At 43.8% G+C, this 21,840-nt stretch overlaps 2 protein-coding genes across 2 annotated transcripts; both read left to right on the top strand.

Annotated features, from left to right (window-relative positions):
• The first annotated feature begins 167 nt into the window (after positions 1-167).
• On the top strand, positions 168-3,775 carry LOC112834712 (sperm-associated antigen 11B-like). The gene is made up of 3 exons (XM_025886182.2): positions 168-282; positions 1,198-1,347; positions 3,244-3,775. The coding sequence occupies exons 1-3, from the start codon at positions 225-227 to the stop codon at positions 3,375-3,377; spliced, it is 342 nt and encodes a 113-aa protein (XP_025741967.1). The 5' UTR covers positions 168-224; the 3' UTR covers positions 3,378-3,775.
• A 15,846-nt stretch (positions 3,776-19,621) lies between these two features.
• SPAG11B (sperm associated antigen 11B) lies at positions 19,622-21,621 on the top strand. The gene is made up of 2 exons (XM_025886183.2): positions 19,622-19,676; positions 21,413-21,621. Exons 1-2 carry the CDS (start codon positions 19,622-19,624, stop codon positions 21,619-21,621), a joined length of 264 nt encoding a protein of 87 aa, XP_025741968.2.
• The last annotated feature ends 219 nt before the right edge of the window (positions 21,622-21,840 follow it).

The following is a 21,840-nucleotide window of genomic DNA, read 5'->3' as shown; positions in this document are numbered from 1 at the left end:
ATTCAGGCATGATACTTACTTCCTGAGGAAAATGGCTTAAATGTTTGTTCCGCTAGCTAGTGGTGGGAGAATACTGTGTCTGCGTGTGTCGTCTGTGACCCAGAGATTATTCTGGAATGCCTCTCTTCCCCTGCTGCAGGCCCCCTCCCTGCAGCTCAGGGCTATAAAGGGAGCCCTGCTGTCTGCCCGCCAGCACCGTCTCGGTTGGCAGTCCCCTCTGCGACATGAAGCCGTCCCTCTCTCCGTTCGTCAGCCTTCTCCTGGTGACCCTGATGTGTCCAGGTAAATCAGAAATGTGGCCCGGTACTGAGGCCAGGGTCTCTCCATAATGGCCATGTCCAGGCTGGGCGTCCAGGCCAGGCAGGGAGGTACTAGGCCCCGCAAGTGCATTTCCTGGTGGGGTTTTGGGGCAGGAGCCTCTGGGCTGGGTTTGTAAGGGACACTTTGAATACGCTGATGGCACTGGTTCCCCAGAAGACAGGTCCCAACCTAGACTACACGTTCTTATCCTGTTAATATTCACCTACTCCTTATAAAGGAGGACAGCCTGCATCACAAAGGACCTTGAATGTTAGGGAGTCTCAACAACTATATTGACACCCTAGGGGATGCTCAGCTTGACTTCCATTGAAGTACTCAGGCTCCACTGCCCACCCTTCTTGGTCATCACTCACCTCCCTCCATCTCCCTCGCCCTACTCCCCCCCACACACAAACACAAATAACATTCGCCCCCCTTCCAACCCATTCCGTCCCGTTCTTTTTCCTTACAGCTTTATGGGGGTATAATCATTACACCAAAAAAATGACCATGTGATGAGTTTGGATGTTTGCAAACAACCATGGTACCATGGCTACAGGGCATAGCCACATGCAACACCGCCCAAAGTTTCCTTGTGTCCCTTTCTGGTGGTATTTTGTGTGTGTGCGATAAGAACACTTAGCAAAAGATCTACCCTCTTAACAAACCTTAAAGTTCACAATACCACACTGTTGCGTGTAGGCACTGTGTTTTACAGCACATCTCTGGAATGCAGCCATGTTGCAGGACTGAAATTTTATACCCACTGAGCAGCAACCCCCATATCCTCTCGACCCTCTGCTTTCACTCGCCCCCTGGAGCGATGCACAGATTCCTCATGGGTCTGCTCGAGAGAGAACTCTGAAAATGCTTTGCTGTGTATTTATTGTGAAACAGGACTATCCAGAGCCGGAAATGTTAACCGCCAAGGCACTGAGGGTCCGAGACAATCCAGGGAAGAGTCTTCTGCACAAGGCAAGAACGGGTCTCCCTTGCTACACCACCAAGAAAAACGCTACCTCTTACCACGCACTCCCCCTTACCCGGGTGAGTGAAAAAAAAAAAAAAAAAGTTGTGACAAGTCCGTCCACTCTGGAAATGTTTCGTGAATGAATAGACGGGAAGGTGTCTGTGCAGGTGGGGGAAGGCCAAACAGTGGTTGAGTTAAGGGTGGGCTGTGTTTATGAAGACAGTAGGTAGACGGCTCAGGCTGCCCCACCTGTCAAAAAGGTCATGGGGTCTGACAGATGACTGAGGGCCCTGTGAGCCTTGGGAGTGTGATGGACAAAGAGGCACTTCTATAACCCCTGACTTCAGCCTCCCCGGAGAGCCAGAGGAGATGATATTGAGCAAGACACCCTCCTCCTGCCAGGTTGGAGCCCCACTCCCTGGGCCTTCAGGAATTTGATGAATACTTGCTAAATGCCAGGTGAGCAATTACCATGCAGGGAATGCCCCAGGTGCAGGTGCAGAGGACGGGCCACTGGAATAACAAAACCAAGATGCCCTCAGCCACTTTTCTGGTGGGTCCTGAACACCCATGGGGAGCCAGCTTCCAGTCCATAAGGACCTAGAGGAGACAGTCATTCCAAGATGTTTCCTTAATTCCAAACCCATTCCCGACCCCGAAACAAGGAACAGGAGGCTGGGCGCTCAGTGGGCAAGAGCAGGGAATACACACGAGGGCGTTGGCAGAGGGAAGCCAGGAGTTCAAATCCTGCCATATTATTCCTCCCATTGTCCTCTCTTCACTTTGATCCCTTTGGAGGTGGCCCTCGGTTCCCAAGGACTCACTAGTCTGGGTTCTCCTCCCAAGGGAAGAAAAAAAGAAAATACCGTGATTGTACAACAAATATAAACAATACGAGGCATGTGTCATTTATTCTAATAGCAAATCTCTGAGACAGGGTTATTATTCCCATTTGATTCATGAGGGAGTTGAGGAGATTTGAAATAACTCCTCCGATTCAGGACAACAAATTTAGGGGATGGGGGGTTGCGGTAGCTGGGTGATGGGCATTAATGAGGGCGCATGTGGTGATGAGCACTGGGTGTTATAAGCAACTAATGGATTGTTGAACCCTCCATCCGAAACTCATGATGTACTATGTGCTGGCTAACTGAACGCAATTTAATCTGTCTGAAGGTCACATCTCAGGTCAGTGGCAGAGCTTATGATGACCAGAGCAGCCTTGGTTTGGGGTCTATCCGAAGGTTTCCCCAGAGAGGCACTTACCACTCATTTTCTGATATTGTGTCTCTGCTTTCATTGTGTTCATCTATTTTTTTCTTTGTTTTAACACTTGCTCCTTGCCTTTTCTATCAACTGTCTTCATAATATAGAATTTAAGACAAGAATTCATGTTTAATAATCTTTGTACTTGAATTGCAAAGTGAGGTACCAATTTCACATTGCTCACGCAAACTGGCACATCTCTGAGGCGCCAAATAGCCTTCCAGGGGCTCCCTCAGAATGAGGGGAAAAAAGAAATCTTTTTCACTCTTTAAAATCTGCCCTCGGCTACCCGTCATCTCCCTTACAGAGATGGCTCAGCCCTAATCCTCCTTCCTCGGAGGACCATCCCACTTATGTACGTATTTGGTGGCCCACCCAGTGGGCCTCACAGAGCCCTGATGGGTCCCCTTATACAGCATCCTCAATTGGCTTAAGTGGAACATTTATATTGTAACACATCTATTACTGTTTCTCTTCCCAACTGCCTCGGAATTGGCAGCTGGTTTTTTCAGGGAAAGTAAAGGTGACTTTTAAGCCAGAATCAAGGATCTGGTTTTTATGCCATCAGGATGGCCCCAGGGAAAAATGAACGCTCATTTACAAACTCCTTATTGCCGTCCTGCACCCTATCCCTTTGGGCTAAAATAACCCCCGTCCAATTCTCGAGATGGTCTTAAGACAATAATGTTGGATATTTCTTTATACAGAACCCGAACCGGATTTCAAAGTTGTCGACTGCAAGAAAAGTGAAGGCTATTGTCAAGAATATTGTAATTATATGGAAACACAAGTAGGCTACTGCTTTAAAAAAAAATATGTCTGCTGTTTGCATCAGAACTGAGGTTGTTGACATAGAATCCAAAGCTTGGTCCACCTGCCTGCTCTCCAGGGGTCAAAGCACCGACCCAGACACAGGTGTTTTTGGAGAAGAGCCAAGGACGGAGTTGCTGGGGTGCTATCATTTGATCTGGACAGTCTGGACATTCTGTAGTAGCAAAAGAAAAGAAAACCAGCTCTACCTGACTGTGGAGAAAGTGACTTGGCCTGAGATGGACAGAATCTTCAAAAATCACACAGCTTTTAATGTAATAAACTTTCACAGGAAAGTATTCAAGTAATTCCTTCTGTTGTTTGAAAAATATTTTTTGAGTACCTATTTTTTTCCCTAGGCACTGAGAAATGTAACAAATTGGAAACATGAATATGTGGGAGGAAAAAACACCCAAAGAAATAAAAACAATAAAATGCCACATATTTTAGAATGTGCATATATCCAAGGCAATCAGTGGCGCGGATAAATACAAGAGATGTAAGAAAGGATTCCTGGGGAAATGTGAGCAGGGTTTCGGAGGATAAGTAGGAGTATGTTCACTGAAAGAGAGAGGCAGAGATTCGTAGGCAAAGGGTACGGTTTGCAGAAAGGCGTGGAGGAGACATGAAAGAATGCGTGTGCTGAACAAATGGTGAGTTCAGTGTCACTGCAAAAGAGAGGGATGAACTCGAAGTGTCAAATGAGGAGGGTGTAGGAAAATGGTGTGAAGTTGTCAAAGAAAACAAATATTATGCTCAAGACCTCAGGCTGCTAAGCAAGAGGAGGTTATCAGGCGCTCCAGGGGAGTGACATCGTCATATTTTCAATTTTAGAAGGTTCCTTCTAACGAAAGTACTGGGGATGGATTGGAAATGGGTGAGATCAGAGGCAGGAACACAAGTAAGAGCTGACAGCAACAGGGCAAGTCCAGGGATAGCCATTCGGCGACCAAAGTGGAGATCATGGTGAGGAAGGGGGCGCCGCAAGGATGTGGAGGTCACAGGTCTGGTGACAGAGAGGAAGGAAGGGCATGGGGCAGAAAAGAACTGTGTTAACTGATGCAGTACACACGGGACGAGGACGAGCAGGAGGGACCAGACTGGCTCTGGACACGTTGCACTGGAAAGCCTGAGGCATCCATGGTGTCCAGCGGGGACTTAACGGGACTGACACGGATTCCAGGAGAGACGCAGAGACAAGAAATCAGAGTGGAAAACTTGCAACCTATGGTGCAGGGGCAGCTCTTGGGGCAGCAGAGGGACCACGCTGAGCGATGCTAATGGTTCAGGGAGGTACAGAACAAGGGGAGCCTCTGCGGGACACCGTGGGGCTCTGAGAGGGGACGTAAATGGCATGAAGCAGCCTCCGTCCCAGAAGATGAGCACGGGGAGCGTTTGGTGGAATGGACGGTGGGTAGTCCAGGAAAGGAAGGGTTCTGTGTTGAGGGTAGAGGAGGGGATAAGGCAGAAGCAGGAAACTCGTTCGGAGGGTCTTGCAGCAATCCAGGTGAGAGACAAGAGTGGCTGGGCCATGGAGGTGATAAGGCATCACATGCTGCACAAGGTGAGGTATGAGCTAACGTTGGATTTGGGGTATGAAAGCAAGAGGGGAGGCGGGGGCGATAGCTTGTCCTAGCAGAAAGCCCCAGATCCATATGTAGCTTGGCCTCCTGAGTCCATTGTTCTCCGATGTTCCCTCTCCTCTGATGTTCTGAGTCCCGGGAATGGTGGCCTTTCATTTCTCAAGTGCCACGTGACCTCCCCCAGTCACCCTTGGCACAAGCTGAGCTTCTGCTTTGGATTCCTCCTGCGCTGCCACCACCCCTTCCTCTGATATACTCATTTTCAGAGGCAGGTTAGAATGCTTGCATCCGGAACGGCACCCCAAGACCAGGGCAGACCCCACTGTTGCCCTCGCTGTCCTTATCAGGACCACAGGGAGGTAACAGCAGGACTGTCACACGTCTAACGCCCAGACAACGAGCTGCCCGCCATGAGCCGAGGGAGCCCCCCGGACCCTTCACTGCCACACTGAAGAGCTTGGCACGTCTTAGACATAATACCTGCTCAGTGAGTATTTGTGAGTGAGTGTAAGAATGAAGACAGAGAGTCACTGGGGGAGAGGGCTTTCTGTTGTGGGGGGCGTCTCAGGCCCTTTCCTGTCCTGCGGTGTTCAGCGGAGTCTGCTCTGTCTCATGAGTAGTCCTGGCTTGGCTAATCTGCCAAGGGAACTGTTTTCCGTCCAGAGACGTTAGATGCCATATTTACATATCCTACCACTTTCAAGTCTCAGTGCCAAGCTTTGCCTTGTATTTCTTTTTTTTTTTTCTCCACTCTTCAAAATGTATTTGGTATTTTAGTTGGTATGACACTTAGGATAGTTGGTTCCATTGTCTTTTTACATTATATGGCCATATAATAAGATCCTGTAGAACAGTGATGCACAATACACGCTATACTGAATTTATACATTGGATCCCAGGACGTGACTGACTGGAAAAGATGGACTAGGCATGTCGGGTGTTGGAGGAAGGAACCAGAATTGACAGAACACACAGTAGACGCACATCTGGTGTGAAGAGCAACTACAACTATGCGGTATTGGTAGTGATGTCTCTGAGATGGTGGAGCTAACTTACGTTAACCAATTTAGGGCTACAAAGCCAGGTATCATCCAGCATCAGGATACAGCTGCAGGGTTTGGTGAACCATTCCTATTTGGAACTTTAGGAAACGGATGTTTTTTCTTAGGCCATTTTAATATTACTCGAGTAACAGATCAGATAATAAGGACAATATACACAAACTCCAACTAAAGTCCTGTCTAGACAGTGAAGTGGAACATTAGAAAACTTTAAAACTGCAGCTCCTTTTGGATCCCCCAAAGTGTATCTGCACTCTTCTTCAAACGGGTCTCCTCCTCAGGAGCCAGGGTCACCTTCACAACATCAGAAATTCCATTCTGTCCCAAGATGCAAGGAACACTAAGGAAGACATCATCTTTAATTCCATAGAGACCCTTAATCATGGTGGAAATTGGATGCACCCGCCTAAGATTCTTCATTATACCTTCTGCTAAATCTGCCACAGACAGTCCAATGGCCCAGGAAGTGTAGCCTTTCAGTTTGATCACCTCATAGGCACTGTCAACCACCTGTTTGTGAATCTCTTCCCACTGTTCCTTAACTGCATCAGTGCCTAAGTCAGGGTGCAGATTCTTCAGAGAGACACCAGCAACGTTTACTCCACTCCATACAGGCACATTGGACAATTTTTGATGTTCTAAGGAAAAGGCTGCTGTGCTGTGCTGGAGATCCATCATCTCTCCCTTCAGTTTGTCTCCCATGACATCAACAAGAGCAAGTTCATCTGCCAAGTCCTTCATTAAGATACAGTTGGCACAAGCCATGCCAACAGAACCAACCCCAACAGCTGTCATCTTATTCTGGGAGGCATGTTCTTCCTTAAGAAGATTCTGAATCAGCTGATCTTTGAGAGTTGCCATTTTGGACTTAGAACCAAAAGGAATTGGGAGTGCACGTCGGGCGGGCAGGCGGGCGTCAGCGCCTCTCGAGGTTGGATCCAGACTTGGCGGCAGCGGCTCCGACACTCTGCCTTCGTATTTCTAATGTGGTCCTGGGGAGGATCGCGGTGGACACATATTCTGTGACTAGAATGGAAAACCTGGAGGACTACAGGAACCGTCCCAAGGATGGTAGGAGCAAGAACCCCAAACAGAGTCACGCTTTGTGGTAACAGGCAACTACATAGGCCTTCCTTCCACCATCTAGCCTAGAGCTAATAAACCTATGAAATTCCCGATTTTACTCAGATCTTGAAGGACAGGGAGGACCTCCAACAACATTTGCTTTTCAAAAGTAACCCACCAACAAAAATCAATCTAGATAAACAGACCCTGGGTCCTCGTGTGGTTTCATAGAATATTGTAAGCTGGGAGACAACGGGAGACAGGCCTCCACGTACAAGAACCCTTGCAGGAAACGTAAGTGAGGGTCGAGAATACTCCACGCCTCATCAGTAAGACGGCAGCCCCGAACGAGGTAGGGTTGGAGGACAGGACCACGGCGGCTCTGCCGGGAGAGAGGACCCTAACCTCCGTGGAGCAGGGCACGCGGTCTCCTGCAGCTGTAGGAGCAGGGGCCCACTGAGCTCTTGTTGGAGTGGAGTTTCTTCGACGGGTGGAACAGGAAACGGGGCCCCAGACAGTGAGTGCCCCCTCTGGTCTGCCCGTTTTCTCAAACGAGGAATCATTCGCATGGTCCCTCCTCACCAGCAACCCCACAACTCCTGAGCCATGGGAAACAAGGCAGAGGAGGCGGCATCCAGCAGGACGGGGTGGGCAGACATCACCCATTTGCATCCCTGCTTCGTTGTGTCTCGGTTTCAGAATTTGCCTTCCATTAACCAAACTCGATCACATTTCACTTCCATTACACGTATCCCAAGCACCAAAGAGCAAATTTAGGGAAACTCTGCTCAGCGGTCACCAGGAAAATGGCATGTTAACTGTAACTTTCACTTTTGACTTAAAACAACATCTATGAGGGGCACCTGGGTGGCTCAGTCGATTAAGCCTCCAACTCTAGATTTTGGCTCAGGTCATGATCCTGGGGTCCTGGTATTGAGCCCCGCATTGGGCTCCTGGCTCAGCAGGCAGTCTGCTTCTCTCCCTCTCCCTCTGCCCACTCACGCTTGCATGTGTTCTCTCTCTCTAAAATAAATAAAATAAATCTTTTTTTAAAATGACATCTATGAGATCCCTATATGCAAGTGTATGTCATATCACCCTTTTCGTTTTACTGGCTGTATAATATTCCATTGTATGGATGCACCATACCTACCTTATCACTCCCCTGTTGACAGGTTGCTAGTCTTTGTTCTGACATTACACACAACAATGCTATAAGCATTTCATCCTGGTTGTCTTTAAGAGAATGTGTTTGGTACTGAGAAATGGCAGGGTTAAGCTGGAGAGTGTGTGTGTTTAAAATCTTAGTACGTACAAATTGCCCTTTAGAGAATGAATGTCCTTTCATATTCCCATTAGAAATGTATTAAAATACCTGTTTCTCCACACTCTTCAATTTCTGATATTATCAAAATTAACTAATTCTTTTCACTCTGATGGGTGAAAAATGGAGACTCAATTCTGGAATCAGGTAAACCCTGATTACTGTGTGGTTGAGCATTTTTTCATTTGTTTATTGGTCATGTTTTCTCTTCTGTATGCTTTAATAATTTTGTTGGGTTACCACTTCATTTTTATCTATAGATTCATTTTCTTCTCATAGGTGCAATATTTAACCTTAGGTATTCTTTGCTTCCTTACTTCCCTTCTCTCTTTCTGGAATACCAACTGCTTAAACCCTCATTGTCCTTGTACCATCTTCCTCATCTATCATCTTTTGCTCATAATTTCCATGCCTTTCCATTTTTGCTCTCAACTTTCAATTTGTAATTTTTTTTTTTTTTTAGATCACCAATCTCTCCTTTGATATTGCCTTTCTATTTTTCACTCTTTGGGGATTTTTCAGGTTCAGATATTAGATTTTCACTTATTTTTAAATATTCCTATTTTTGCAAATAGTCTTTCTTTCTCTCGAAGTATGCTTTTCTCATAGGATCCTGTTCTCATCTTATTGATCAAACTGCATCTTCTCAAATTTCATCAAGAATAAATACACATTAACTCTAAAAAAAAAAAATTCTCTACATTTTCTCCATTGAAATGGTACCTACTCCAGTCCAGTTCAGTCTCTCCTACTTTGTTAAAATTCTCATTCTCCTTAAACTTATGGTCATTTCATACCAACTGTTAACCCCTACTCTCCCAGCAGACCGGCGATAGAGGTTTCCTTGACTAAGTAAGAAGTGCGGGATGTGTTCCATGAACAGAACCCCTCTGCTGTTTATCTTAGAATTTTGAGCATGTTGAGCTCAATGTCGAGCATCCCTACTCAAAAGCAGTTTCAGGGATCTCTTCATAGATCCACAGTGAAGAAATAGTGGAATTTGCTATGAAATATGTATAAGTGGTGATTATTTTTAGGCTCAAGATCTTTTCGTAAAATAACATGTTACAAACTTTTGAGCCCATCACTCTCTCTACATCCTTCTTTAGCTTTCCTGAGTTACAAATCCTCTCTGCTCATCACAAGGAAAAATTCATTTTTTTCTTTTCTTTCTCATTTTTTGTATCTATATGAGATGATGGATGTTAACTAAACCTGTGGTAATTAGTTTATGATACTATGCAAGTCAAATCATTATACTGTACACCTTAAACTTATATTACTGTGCTGTACATCAATTATATCTCAATAAAACTGGGAAAAAAAAGAGAAAAAAGATCATCACTTCTGATACTGATGATATCTCAATAAAGTAAGGATCTTTATTATTTCTCTTCTCCTGCTGGGTTTAGGCTTTATTTGCTGTTCTTTCTCCAGCTCCTTTAGGGGTAGGGTTAGGTTGTATATTTGAGACCTTTTTTGTTTCTTGAGAAAGGCTTGTATTGCTATAGACTTTCCTCTTAGGACCGCTTTTGCTGCATCCCAAAGATTTTGAACAGTTGTGTTTTTATTTTCATTTGTTTCCATGAATGTTTTTGATTCTTCTTTAATTTCCTGGTTGACCCATTCATTGTTTAGTAGGATGCTCTTTAGCCTCCATGTATTTGAGTTCTTTCCATCTTTCCTCTTGTGATTGAATTCTAGTTTCAAAGCATTGTGGGCCAAAAATATGCAGGGAATGATCTCAATCTTTTGGTACCGGTTGAGACCTGATTTGTGACCTAGGATGTGATCTATTCTGGAGAATGTCCCATGGGCACTAGAGAAGAATGTGTATTCCGTTGCTTTGGGATGGAATGTTCTGAATATATCTGTGAAGTCCATGTGGTCCAGTGTGTCATTTAAAGTCTTTATTTCCTCGTTGATCTTTTGCTTAGATGATCTGTCCATTTCAGTGAGGGGGGATGTTAAAGTCTCCTACCATTATTGTGTTGTATTGTTGTCTATGTGTTTCTTTGATTTTGTTATTAATTGGCTTATATAATTGGCTGCTCCCTTCTGAGAAACAAACTGAGGGTTCTAGAGGAGAGGGGGGGTGGGGGGATGGGTTAGCCTGGTGATGGGTATTAAAGAGGGCATGTACTGCATGGAGCACTGGGTGTTATATGCAAATAATGAATCATGGAACACTACATCAAAAACTAATGATGTAATGTATGGTAATTACCATAACATAATAAAATAAAATTTAAAAATAAATAAATTACATTAAAATTAGAAAAAAAATAGAAAAGAAAATAAAGGAGATGCTATGTTCTAAAAAAATTAAACTTTTGTGCTATTGCTATGTATGGGTATCTATCTGGGTTATAATCAAGCTTCTGTAGCTCAGACAGACAAAACTAGGTGCATAAATAGACCTCCTTCAGGAATGCTGCCTTCCCAGGCTTCTTTCTGGATAAATGGGCCACACACAGACATACTCATGCAAGGCTGATATTTAAGGGGTAATGAAGGCATGGTGAAAACCAGTACTAACATATAAAACCAGAAGTATTGCCAATTTACGTAACTTCTTTGGGAAGTAATTTTTTTTATTATGTATGCAAGAGAGGAGATACTTGTGCTCTTTGGCTCAGTTATTCTGCTTCTCAGAAATGACCAGTCTTCAGTGGGTGCAAATTTACGGTTATGCAAGCAAGATGTTTAAGTTCGAGCAATCTGTGGTACAATATTGTGTCTATGGTTGAAATACTGTATCGTGCACTTAAACATTTCTTAACAGGCTAAATCTCATGTTAAGAGTTTTTACCTCCATTAAAAAATAAAGGTAATCGTCCTCAGGAAATAACAAAAGTATTTTGAGAAACTTTTTGAAAAAAATCTAAATGTTCAAACTAGAACAGTTATCTTAGCAAGCTATGGTATATCTACTTAATAGGATATATAATATATATCCCTTAGGTGGGCACCTGGGTGGCTCAGTTGGTTGGGCGACTGCCTTCGGCTCGGGTCGTGATCCTGGAGTCCCGGGATCGAGTCCCACATCATCGGGCTCCCTGCTCAGTGGGGAGTCTGCTTCTCCCTCTGACCCTCTTCCCTCTCGTGCTCTCTACTCTCATTCTCTCTCTCTCAAATAAATAAATAAAAATGTTTAAAAAAATATATATATATATCCCTTAGGTATAATAAACAGAAAAGCAAGTAAAAATCATTAAATAAATGTCTTAAAATAAGATAAAGATTTCAAGACAATTTTCTCTTAGAAAATTCAAGAGACAAATGTTCATATATCTGATGTAAAATTAATTGTGAAAAGTATGTCCAAAAGCAAAAAATAAAAAGGATTTTAGGCTACAACATTAAGATTATTGGTGATTTTTAATTATTTTATCTTTGAAAATACCCTGTCAAGTTATTGCATAACTCTTAAATTTATATATACATTTAAAAAGATAAGATAAATGTACCTAAGGATAAATATGTATGTATATATGTACAAAGACGTACTTTGATTATAGACAAAGACATTGCACCAAGAAAGTCCTAAATCTAACATAAGGAAGAACTTCTGGGTTTTAAGACTATAAAACATTAAAACAACTTCCTCAGAGAGATTCTGGAACCAACTTTGGGATTCATAAGAATCAGGTAACAACTGATATTTTTCTACCACCTACAGCAATTTTTGCAGTCCTGCTTGGAGACCAGGGAATGAGCACTGTGGGCTCTCCAGGCAAGGTCCAAGTCAGCAGCACTGTTGGTTACACTTGTGTTGTACTTTTCACAGAAGCCTGCTTCGTGCAGAACCCTGAGGATGGCAAGGCTTTATGGACACCAGCTGTACCCCTGGTGGGAAGAGACCCTTGAGCTAGCAATTGCTTTAGGTCATTACAGGCCAGTCATACCACGCCTGGCTGCCTCCATTTCTGCTGTCCACGCCCACCTTGCACACACAGTGTCCTGCCTCCCACTGCACCCTGGACCTTCCATGAGCTTTGATCCCTGTGACCCATCCACCCCCCTCCGAGTGCCCCTTCATCGAGGAATCTATTTTCTCCTCAACACCCCAGGTCTGCTGGGGTAGGCACCGGGTGGGCAGGCTCGGTCAACCAAATCCTATGACTTGGCTTCCTATGCCTTTAATAACAGCCATGCCGAGTTTTTTCTACCTGTCCTCACATGTGGGGGTCACCATAGCCTTCAGGCTTGGACTGACTCGGCTTATCTCTTGGGTCAGAGGAAATCACCTTCCTGGACCCAGGGAGTCCCCTAGTCATAAGAACAAAAATTAAAATTAGTATGTCCAAATGAAGGGAAACTGAGATCATTAACCCGGTGTCTGCCTCTTTCTTGACAGACCAAAAAACTGCAGGGACTGGACGACTACCATTAGCGTTGCCCATGAGAACAGCAGGGATCTGGATCCACCCGGGCTGCGGGGAAAGGACATCGAGCCCAGTGAGGAGGCGGAGGGGTCTGGTTAAATGTCTCTGTTAGGTCTAAGTGCATCAGTGGAGGCTGGGGTTAAGCATGGGGCTTTGGGGAGAGCAGGAAAGCCTCAGAGTCTGGTTCTCTCTCTTCTGCCTGCTTCCTATGGGTTCCTTCTGTGATTTGCCTCCACTCTGCTCTATTTTTCTCTGGGGGCTCCGAGAACACCCTTAGAGAATTCATTGCTACCCCCTCCCTGTCTATCCAAGGCACTTGCAGTGGGCCAGTTATTGTTCTCTATTTCATTGTAGGACACATTAAGGGCAGAGTTAAGCGATCCAACTCAAATCAGGTGGTGATCAGATAACATATCCAGGACACTAACCCAGCTCACTTGAAGCCAGAAAAGTCCAAGTGTGGACTTTTTTTTGTCTTACACGACACCGAACGTTTCTAAGAGAAACACACATATGTTTCTCAGAATGTTTCCTGGCCACAACCTCAGAGAGATGGACCCTGGCCAGGATGGGGGCTCAAGCTCTGGGAGAAGGCACTGTCCGTCCCTACAGGAGGGCATGTGACTCTGTGAGCCCCAGATGCCACTAGATGTTGGTGTGTGAGCAGAGGAAATAGCCCTCACCAAAAGAATGCTGATGCTTGGGTCCTAACCTCGACCCTAGTAATAATTGTGTTGCTGCTTTGTGTAACTCCTGATGGGCGCAGTGGGCAAACATGTCCTTCTCAACCCAAGCTCTTCGTGATGACAATCACTGAGTTGTATTTGTAAGAACAAAAATTAAAATTAGAATGTCCAAATGAAGGGAAACTGAGAGCTAATTCGGTAAGTGACCCAAGTACAATACCTCAGCAGACAAAGGAGGTGTGATTGCAGGAGCTTGGTGCTCTCTCCTGTGATGAATTATGTTGAGCCTGGAAGAGAAAGAAAGTCCTATGAAGTAAACAAGACAAGAATCTGGTGTAGGACTGTGGGAAAATGGCAAACGACCCTTAGCCAAGGGTCTGGTGAGACTGTCAGCCGCACGGGGGGCTGTAATATAGAGGATCAACTACAGAATTGAGTTAGGACAGTGGGAAAAAAGCCCCAAAGGAGTTTCCGGAGCTAGGAGGAAAGGAGGTTGGTTATGTTGATCAGTCACCTTTTGTCTTTATTTGAAGCTACAGGAATAAAGACAAAAGGAAGACACAGGAGAAAGGGCCTACATAGATTTTTGGGTAAGAGGAAGTCAGTGGAAAGATCATTTCAAGGGAATATTGTGCTAAGAATGGTTAACCAAAGAGTAAAAACAGTTACCCCTAGCCAAAATCGGGTGGTGGAGACCCAGGTTATTATTTCCCTTGGTCCAAACCCAAGGGCTGTGTTGACCCAATTCAAGTTGCTGGGAACCACACACTTGGCGAAACTTCTGATGAATGGAGGGAATGGTCCTACATTAGACAATCAAGACACTCCTCTATGATTTTCAGGGGAGCATGAGATTGTCTCACTGGAATAATGGAAGCTGAAAATTCTGTTTATTTCTCCAGGAATAAAAAGGAGACGTGAAGCACAGTATGTAGTAAAACAGACACCCGGGGAGGAAGAAATGCTTCTGAAAAGGTAAGAAGGCAGTCTGGCTTGAGGAAACCTGAGTATGAATGTAAGTACAACTTGGAGAGCAGAAAGGCAAATCTAGCCAACCCACATTTTTCACCAGGAGATGTAACTTCCAGAATCGACAGAATTGCAAAGCCAGAGAGCCTTAATTTTAAAGGGCACAGCCAAGCTTTGGGTCCTCAGGACACAGGAAAATCGGTTTGAACCTGGCAAATTTAAAGGAAGAACCTGGCATCTAGCATTCCTTTTCTTAAAAAAAAAAAAAATCCAGTGTAGCATAGAAACAAATATAAATGTTATCATCTTTTCAAGAATGGCATTTGGATGGAATATTTTCTGATTCCTTGAATATTTCAGGGTGATTTTCTCCTTTACCCATGAAAGATGTCAGCCATAAAACCAAATCCTTGCAACACAGTTTTCCTCTTAAAATCTCAAAGGTGCCATTCCTCATCTGGCATTTCGCGTGGTATAAAACACACAAGGCAGGTCTGCTTTTGTTCTTTTGCAGGATGCCCGGTTTCGGCGGGTTTCTTTTCTTTTCACCTATTCTTCAAACATTTCATTTAGTCATATTTAACTGTAATTCTCATTTTATTAGTTTCATCTGAAAAATTAGTAAACCCTCCTAAATGGCTTATTCTGATAACTTTCTAATTCACATACGATTTCAAAATTGTATTTTAACATTATTTCTTTAAAATAGAGGGGAGGTGGGTGGGGGGATGGGTGAAGCAGGCAAAGGGAATTAAGAGTACACTTGTCATGATGAGCACAGAGTGATGTAGGGAATTGTTGAATCACTATATTGTACACCTGAAACTAATATAATACGGTATGCTAATTATGATGGAATTAATTTTTAAAGAAAAATATCAGTAATTTCTTTTAATTTAAAAAATAAAGATATGAGAAGTGGTGAGCCATATGGTCAAAATCAATTGCAAATATATTGAGGCAGGAGAGAACTTGACAATTGAGACACTAACAATTGTTGGGATATAAACATTGAGCCCAGTGCTCAGCAAGGATGCAGTAATAATTCAGTAAGAGTCACATCATTTCTTCTGATTTCCCCTATACATTTCTCATTAAAAATTAATTCACCTTTTAAAATTTGTAATTGTATTGTCATAAGAACACTTCACATGACATCTATCCTCTTAAATTTTAAGGGTACATTATTTTTGCCTCTAGGTACAGTGTTGTACAGCAGATCTCTAGAGCTTATTCATCTTGAGTAAGTGAAACTTAATACCTGTTGACCATTAACCCCCATTTCCTCCTCCCTCCAGCCCCCCATAACCACCATTCCACCTCCTTTCTTCTTTGAAAACTTTCTGTTTTCCTCCCAGGGATCACATGGCCGTGAGGTTGGCTCACCTGGCTTTCTTTGGTGTCTTGCCTTCTCTAATAACTTTCCTACCACGTCTTTATTCAAATTCTGTCTGGAATGCCAACTCAAATTTGACCTTCATGCCATTAATTCAACTTCCAAAGGATCAATGTTCCTTGCCACCATAAACTTTTCTTGGCTCTTCCAATTCATTGTTTTTTATCTTAGCCTGCCATTCGATTTCACCCTGTTTGGTCCTTAGAGACACTTGTTTCTAATTAGTAGATGCTATGATTTTTTTTGTTTTTGTTTTTGTTTTTTTTTTAATACGTGAGACAGGATTGTGGTCTGATTCCTGCAACTGAATCTTTTCCCCAAAATAGATGGCTTGCTTAGTCTTCCCAATAATATTCCAGTACCTTTATTTTGCACTTTTTTTTCTTATGTTTTGTGTTGATTTGAATTCTATCTCTACTGGAAAACATGTGAATTCATTCAACAGCTACCCATTGAGCTCCTATTGTACGACAAGCACTGTTCTAAGTCCTAAAGATAAAGTAAAGAACCAACCACACAAAACCTCTGCATGAATGGAGTGCACATTCTCATGGGGCAAGTAAGTAAGTGGAAAGAGTAATGGCTTCACTCACCAGAGAGCAGTGGAGCCCTATCTCAGAGCCACCTGGATGGTGGCTGGGTGGGATTCGCGGCCAAATTCTAATCATCTAGTACTCATTTAGTGAAATGGTGAGACTGAAATTGGAAATAAAAACTCTACAAGTCATCGGGCAGCAACACCACTTTGCTATTGTTGTCATTATTATTATTCTTATTTCTAATGGACATCCTAGTTCCTGGGAAGTGGTGTCTCTGTGGTTCGAATTACATTTCCTGAATGATTATTGATGTTGAATACCTTCCGTGTGTTTGTTAGCCATTTGCATTTCTTCTCTGGAGAAAAGTTTATTCAAGTCCTCTGCCCATTTTTAAATTAGGTTGTTTACCTAATTATTGTTGAAATACATCAAGGTTCTTTTAATATATAAAAATATTTTGCCACTCTGAAATGTTTTCAAACCCAAGGACATCTTTCGTCTCTCCTTACGCCATCTTCTTCTGTATGAATAAAATGCACACTAGAATAATTATCTTCCATGTTGGGACAAATTGAGGTTTAGTTCCTTTCAACCCTGTAATTATAAGAACCAATGAGCCTACGACCAGAATAATGAGATTATTCAATGAGCTTGATTTCCTAGTTTGTCTTCTATTGGGATGGCATGCCTAATTCTCCAACACTACTCACAAAATTCTTCCTTAGTGGTTGTATCTGAGTCTGTGACTTGGAAATAACAGATCTGTGTGTAAAGAAAAAAGTGGGTGATAAATTCTAATATAATACTGTTCATGTACTTCTCTCCCAGGTGAGCTACCTTTCCAACATAGCTCATAAAATTTCCAAACTATACAGAAAACAACTTCCAAACTCTAATCTCACAACTACTTGAGTGCTGGCTGGACTGCTAGAAAAAATATACCATCCACGTTTACCTTAAATCTTTTCTAAACCAGATGAGTCTAATTAGCAAGAAAGAACAGAAAGTACGAAACATGCTTCTTATGTTTTCTCCTACCAAGGTGACTTTTAACAAGCAACCCATACATTTGGATATATACATGCTAGAATTTGTATGGAACAGTAATTCTTGTATCTCATAACTATACTTTCTCCATCCATGGAAGTGGATTCAGAATTACAATCATTCATTGGAAGTTGTAAACTTAAGATGTGTTCTTGGCGTGGAAGCCAATTTTCTCAAGGATCGAATAGGGATGCTTATGCCTTTTTCACGATGGGAAAATCTGGAGATGTGTTCAGAACAAATGCTCCAGAGAAAAAGAATTTCAAATTTTAACAGATTTCTCATAGACTGTTTGACCCACACACATACACATCTTGATACCTATTTTATGATTGCTTAGTTCATAGTTACCGATATGGTGAACTTTTGTTGGCAAAGAGAGAAAAGGAGCATTTAGTTCCCAAATAATTCCTCCTTAACTCTTACTTTCACATTTTTTTAAAGATTTTATTTATTTATTTATTTTGAGAGAGAGAGGGGGGACTCCGGGGAGGGGCAGAAGGGGAGGGAGAGTAAGAGGGAGAGAATCCCAAGCAGACCCCATGCTGAGTGTGGAGCCCAATCTGGGGCTTGATCTCATGACCCTGAGATCATGACCTGAGCCAAAACCAAGATTGACACTTAACTGATTGAGCCACCCTGAGGCTCCTCCTTAACTCCTATTTTCACAGGTGTTTTTATAAGGTACAGAAAAGCCAGTGAATCAGGGTATCCTTCATCAGAACCCACACTTTGTTTCCTCTTTCTGGTCCTGGAATGTCCAAAGTGAACTCCTGGCCCTCACCTCTTCTGGCCACCCACATTGCTCACCTGTGCCCTTGCTCACCTCCAGAAATATGGGGCCAGCACCTGACTTCTCATCAAAATCCATTGTCTGAGTAAGACGCATGGTCAGATAGTGTTGTGGATGGCATATGTCAGGTGGGAGACCACCTAAAAGAACTCATATGCAGCTCTTATACAAAATGAGGAAGTTCTCCATGCACCTCATTAAAAAAATCTCCAAGGTACATCATATGAAAAAGGCAAGTCCAGAGTAAGAAGTGTAGTCTGTCACTGCTTCTACAGGAAGGGGCATAGAGATTCATCTCTGTGTATGAACACATGGAGAATGTCTGGAAGGATGGATAGGAAACTAGCAACAGCTATCATGAAGGTCTGGAGAATGGGATGGGAAGAAAGCTTGTTTTTCATTTCTTAGTCAGTGAATTTTAAGGGAAATAAACCTAAGTGATGCTGGGTCCTAAGCCAAATAGGGGCAAAATGAGTAGCTACAGCAACTGGGCATTTTAGCGTCGTCTGCTACATAAAGCTGCGTGGAGAGCTGTCCTTCCAGGCCCAGCTCTAATGACATCCTCCTTATAAAGCCTCGCCTGGCATCCCCCGAGGTGGGTTCCATCCTGTGGCCCCAGTGCCCTGCAGAGCCTCCCCCTTGTCTCCCTCTAGGCTGCCCCCTCTTTCAGTCAAGACAACTTTGTCGAATGAGAGAAGACTCTACCTTCTTGCTTCCTCCGCCGAAGTAGACAACTTCCTGACTTTTAAAACATAAATTAGATTTGCCACGTTTAAACAAAAAATGCCGTATGTTGTGTCTGGCTTTTTTTTCATGCAGGATGTTTGCGAGGCACAGCCGTGCTGTAAGCATCTATGTTCACTGCTGTGGGGGAAATGCCTTATTGGTTTCAGTACTGGGTAGAATCCACTACGTGGGTCGTGTTCTGTTGATAGCTATAGTGAAGGGGGCTATAACAACGCTCTTGGGCACGTCTCTCGGTGCACAAGGGCCTACGTCTGTTGTGTAGACACCGGGGAGTGTATTCCTGTGACCAATTCACGTGCTCATACAGCCCCAACAAAAGCTTCCTGAGGGCAGGAAACGTGTTGGCACATGTCACCCACCACAGCACCTGCTCTACGGAGCCCCTCACGGCTGTTGGTTCTCTTTCCGGGGCAACTTTGGTGTACCTAGCCACTGGTCAAGCCCTGCTTCTCCCAATACCAAGAAGCTTGTCTATTTTTAGGCAGAAAGGAAGAGTATCCAGTACCTTCTGCCCACAGCCTTACTCAGTAGACCAGATAAATGTGCTCATTCCTGATCAGTGTTCCCAAAAACCTATAAATGTCCCATATTTGTGTCCTTTGTACTCCACTCCACTGTTTTGTTGGCTTGGTTTTTCTTCACAGGAGGGCTGGGAAAGCTGGAGGGAACCTTGAACCATGAAGGCCCTCTTTCTTTTCGCTGTCCTCTTCTGTCTGGTGCAAGTGAACTCAGGTAAATGTCTCCTGGCTGGTGCAGAAAGCTGCTGGAGATGACCAGGGCAGGTAGGGCAGGAACCCCAGGGATGAGTGTCCGTGTGGAGGGCTGGAGTGTCTGTGTGTTGTTAACGGTGCAGGTGGACCCCTCTGGGGCTCAGCTCTGGACTGTTTCGGTCTTCTCTGTGAAGAGTTTTTTAAAAAGTGAAATATGGGTGATCAGGGTCGTCTAACACAAGACAAAGGGGCACCTTAGCTCTGATATGCATAGGAAACATTCACCCCAGTCTGAGAAAAGTTCCCGGGAGGAAATGACAGTTATGCGAATGTCAGAGCTGGAAGGGACGATGCGTGTTCCATGGTGGCCCTGTGCTCTACAGGGAGGGGACACCAAGCTCCTGGGAAAGCGACGGCGTATGGCGGGGTGCTCCTCAGTTACAGCCCAAGCAGTGAGTGATTGTTGACGAGGACAGCGTTCCTCCAGCACCCCCTCCCCGGGTGATCAGGTCTGCAGGAGAACACTGAGGCATTGCTGGTTAAACAAACTGTCCAAGGAGAGAGATTAGCTACTGGAGGAGGTAAGACTAGAATGCAGATCTCCAGGTCCCTAGCCTTGTGGTTCTTCTACCTTCATTAGTGTGGGGCCCATGTCTTCATGTGGCTGTCCTCCCCAAGCCATGGCAGAGCCCAGGTGATACAGGATCCCAGGGTAGGCCCCAGTTTTTGCTGAGACCTTGCACAAGGATGTTTTTTTACATTGTGCCATACTGGGACTCCTGGGTGGTTCAGCCAGTGAAGCGTCTGCCTTCAGCTCAGGTCATGATATCAGGATCTGGGATCGAGCCCTGTGTTGGGCTCCCTGCTTGTAGGCAACCTGCTTCTCCCTCTCCCTCTGCCTCTCCCCCTGCTTGTGCTCTCTCTCTCTCCTTCTAACAAATAAATAAATAAAGTTTAAAAATAAAATAAAATAAATGGTGCAAGACCAACACTGTGGGCATTTTGTGGTTTTTGTTGGTTTTTGTTGGTTTTTATGGTCATCGTAGGTGACATTTGCAGACCTGACATCAGAACTGTCATTCAACCCTCTCAATCCCAAATAGGAAGAGCTCTTTTTTTTGAGATAGAATTGACATATGACCTTATACTTGTTTCAGGTATACAGTATAATGATTCCGCATTTGTATGTATTGTGAAATGACCACCCCAAGAAGCCTAGTCAATGTCTGTCACCACACATAGTTATACTTTTTTTTTCTTGTGACAAATAGAAAATACTTTCCATATGGGGTAGTTGTGCTTGACCTACAAGTTCACAAGTCATGGTGAAGAAAAAGGTTTTCTTTTCTTCTTTTCATCATAAGACATGAAACTAAAAATGGGGTCACAAGCTGAGAATCAGAACTATTTCCAATTTTCCTAGAGACCGAGACCCACCCCTCCTTTATTCCACTCTGTTCTCTGAAAATCTTTGTTTTCCCCTAATGCACTAAGTCCTGTCTGTCACCAGGAAGCTTCAGAATCCTGATATAATAATATAGGATAAAATATACACCCTCTGGAAACATTCTGAGGTGTACGTTATTGGGTCTGTTTTAAAGCTAAGAAACCAAAGCTCAGTTAAACTGGAACGAGTCCAAAGACACTAAACTTTGGAGGAATATAGTAAATATTCAGAGTTGGGCTGTGGGCCGGGGTCATCTTTTATTCTCTGTGCCACATGAACTCAATATCAACTCTCTTCTATTGCATCAACAGGGGATATTCCACCTGGAATCAGAGATGTTATCTGCCTTATGCAGCACGGAACCTGCAGACTTTTCTTCTGCCATTTTGGTGAGAAAAAGGCTGAAATCTGCTCCGATCCCTGGAATAGGTGCTGCCTACCAACTCTAGAGGCAGAAGGAAGAAATAAACCAGAGGTGGATAGCAAAATCAATGGCAAAAACAATAAAGCTGAGACCTAACATGTAAGCTTCTGGAACGCAGGAGGGCTCTTGAAGCATCCAAGGACTTAGAAGGACGTGTGGCTTATCAAAAGTGCTCAATAAATATTTGTTGAATGAATCCGGCAGCAAGGGTGAAGGTCTGATGAAAGAATTTTCCTAAAAGCTTGCTTACTTTTTTTTTTTTGCCTTAAAAAAAATCTCAGAATTTTGCAATAGCCTACCTCCTTCCCATGTTCC

This window comes from Callorhinus ursinus, unplaced genomic scaffold (genome assembly GCF_003265705.2).
Source record: "Callorhinus ursinus isolate GAN/ISIS: 27379988/994484 unplaced genomic scaffold, GSC_fseal_2.0 scaffold17, whole genome shotgun sequence".
Taxonomy (NCBI): domain Eukaryota; kingdom Metazoa; phylum Chordata; class Mammalia; order Carnivora; family Otariidae; genus Callorhinus; species Callorhinus ursinus.
The sequence above is the reverse complement of the archived record's forward strand: the minus strand, read 5'-3'. Positions and strand labels throughout refer to the sequence as shown.

Coding starts and splice junctions, on each gene's coding strand:
- LOC112834712 (XM_025886182.2), top strand. CDS start 225: ATGAAGCCGTCCCTCTCTCCGTTCGTCAGCCTTCTCCTGGTGACCCTG. Junction 283..1,197: donor GGTGACCCTGATGTGTCCAG/GTAAATCAGAAA, acceptor ATTGTGAAACAG/GACTATCCAGAGCCGGAAAT. Junction 1,348..3,243: donor ACGCACTCCCCCTTACCCGG/GTGAGTGAAAAA, acceptor TTCTTTATACAG/AACCCGAACCGGATTTCAAA.
- SPAG11B (XM_025886183.2), top strand. CDS start 19,622: ATGAAGGCCCTCTTTCTTTTCGCTGTCCTCTTCTGTCTGGTGCAAGTG. Junction 19,677..21,412: donor TCTGGTGCAAGTGAACTCAG/GTAAATGTCTCC, acceptor TTGCATCAACAG/GGGATATTCCACCTGGAATC.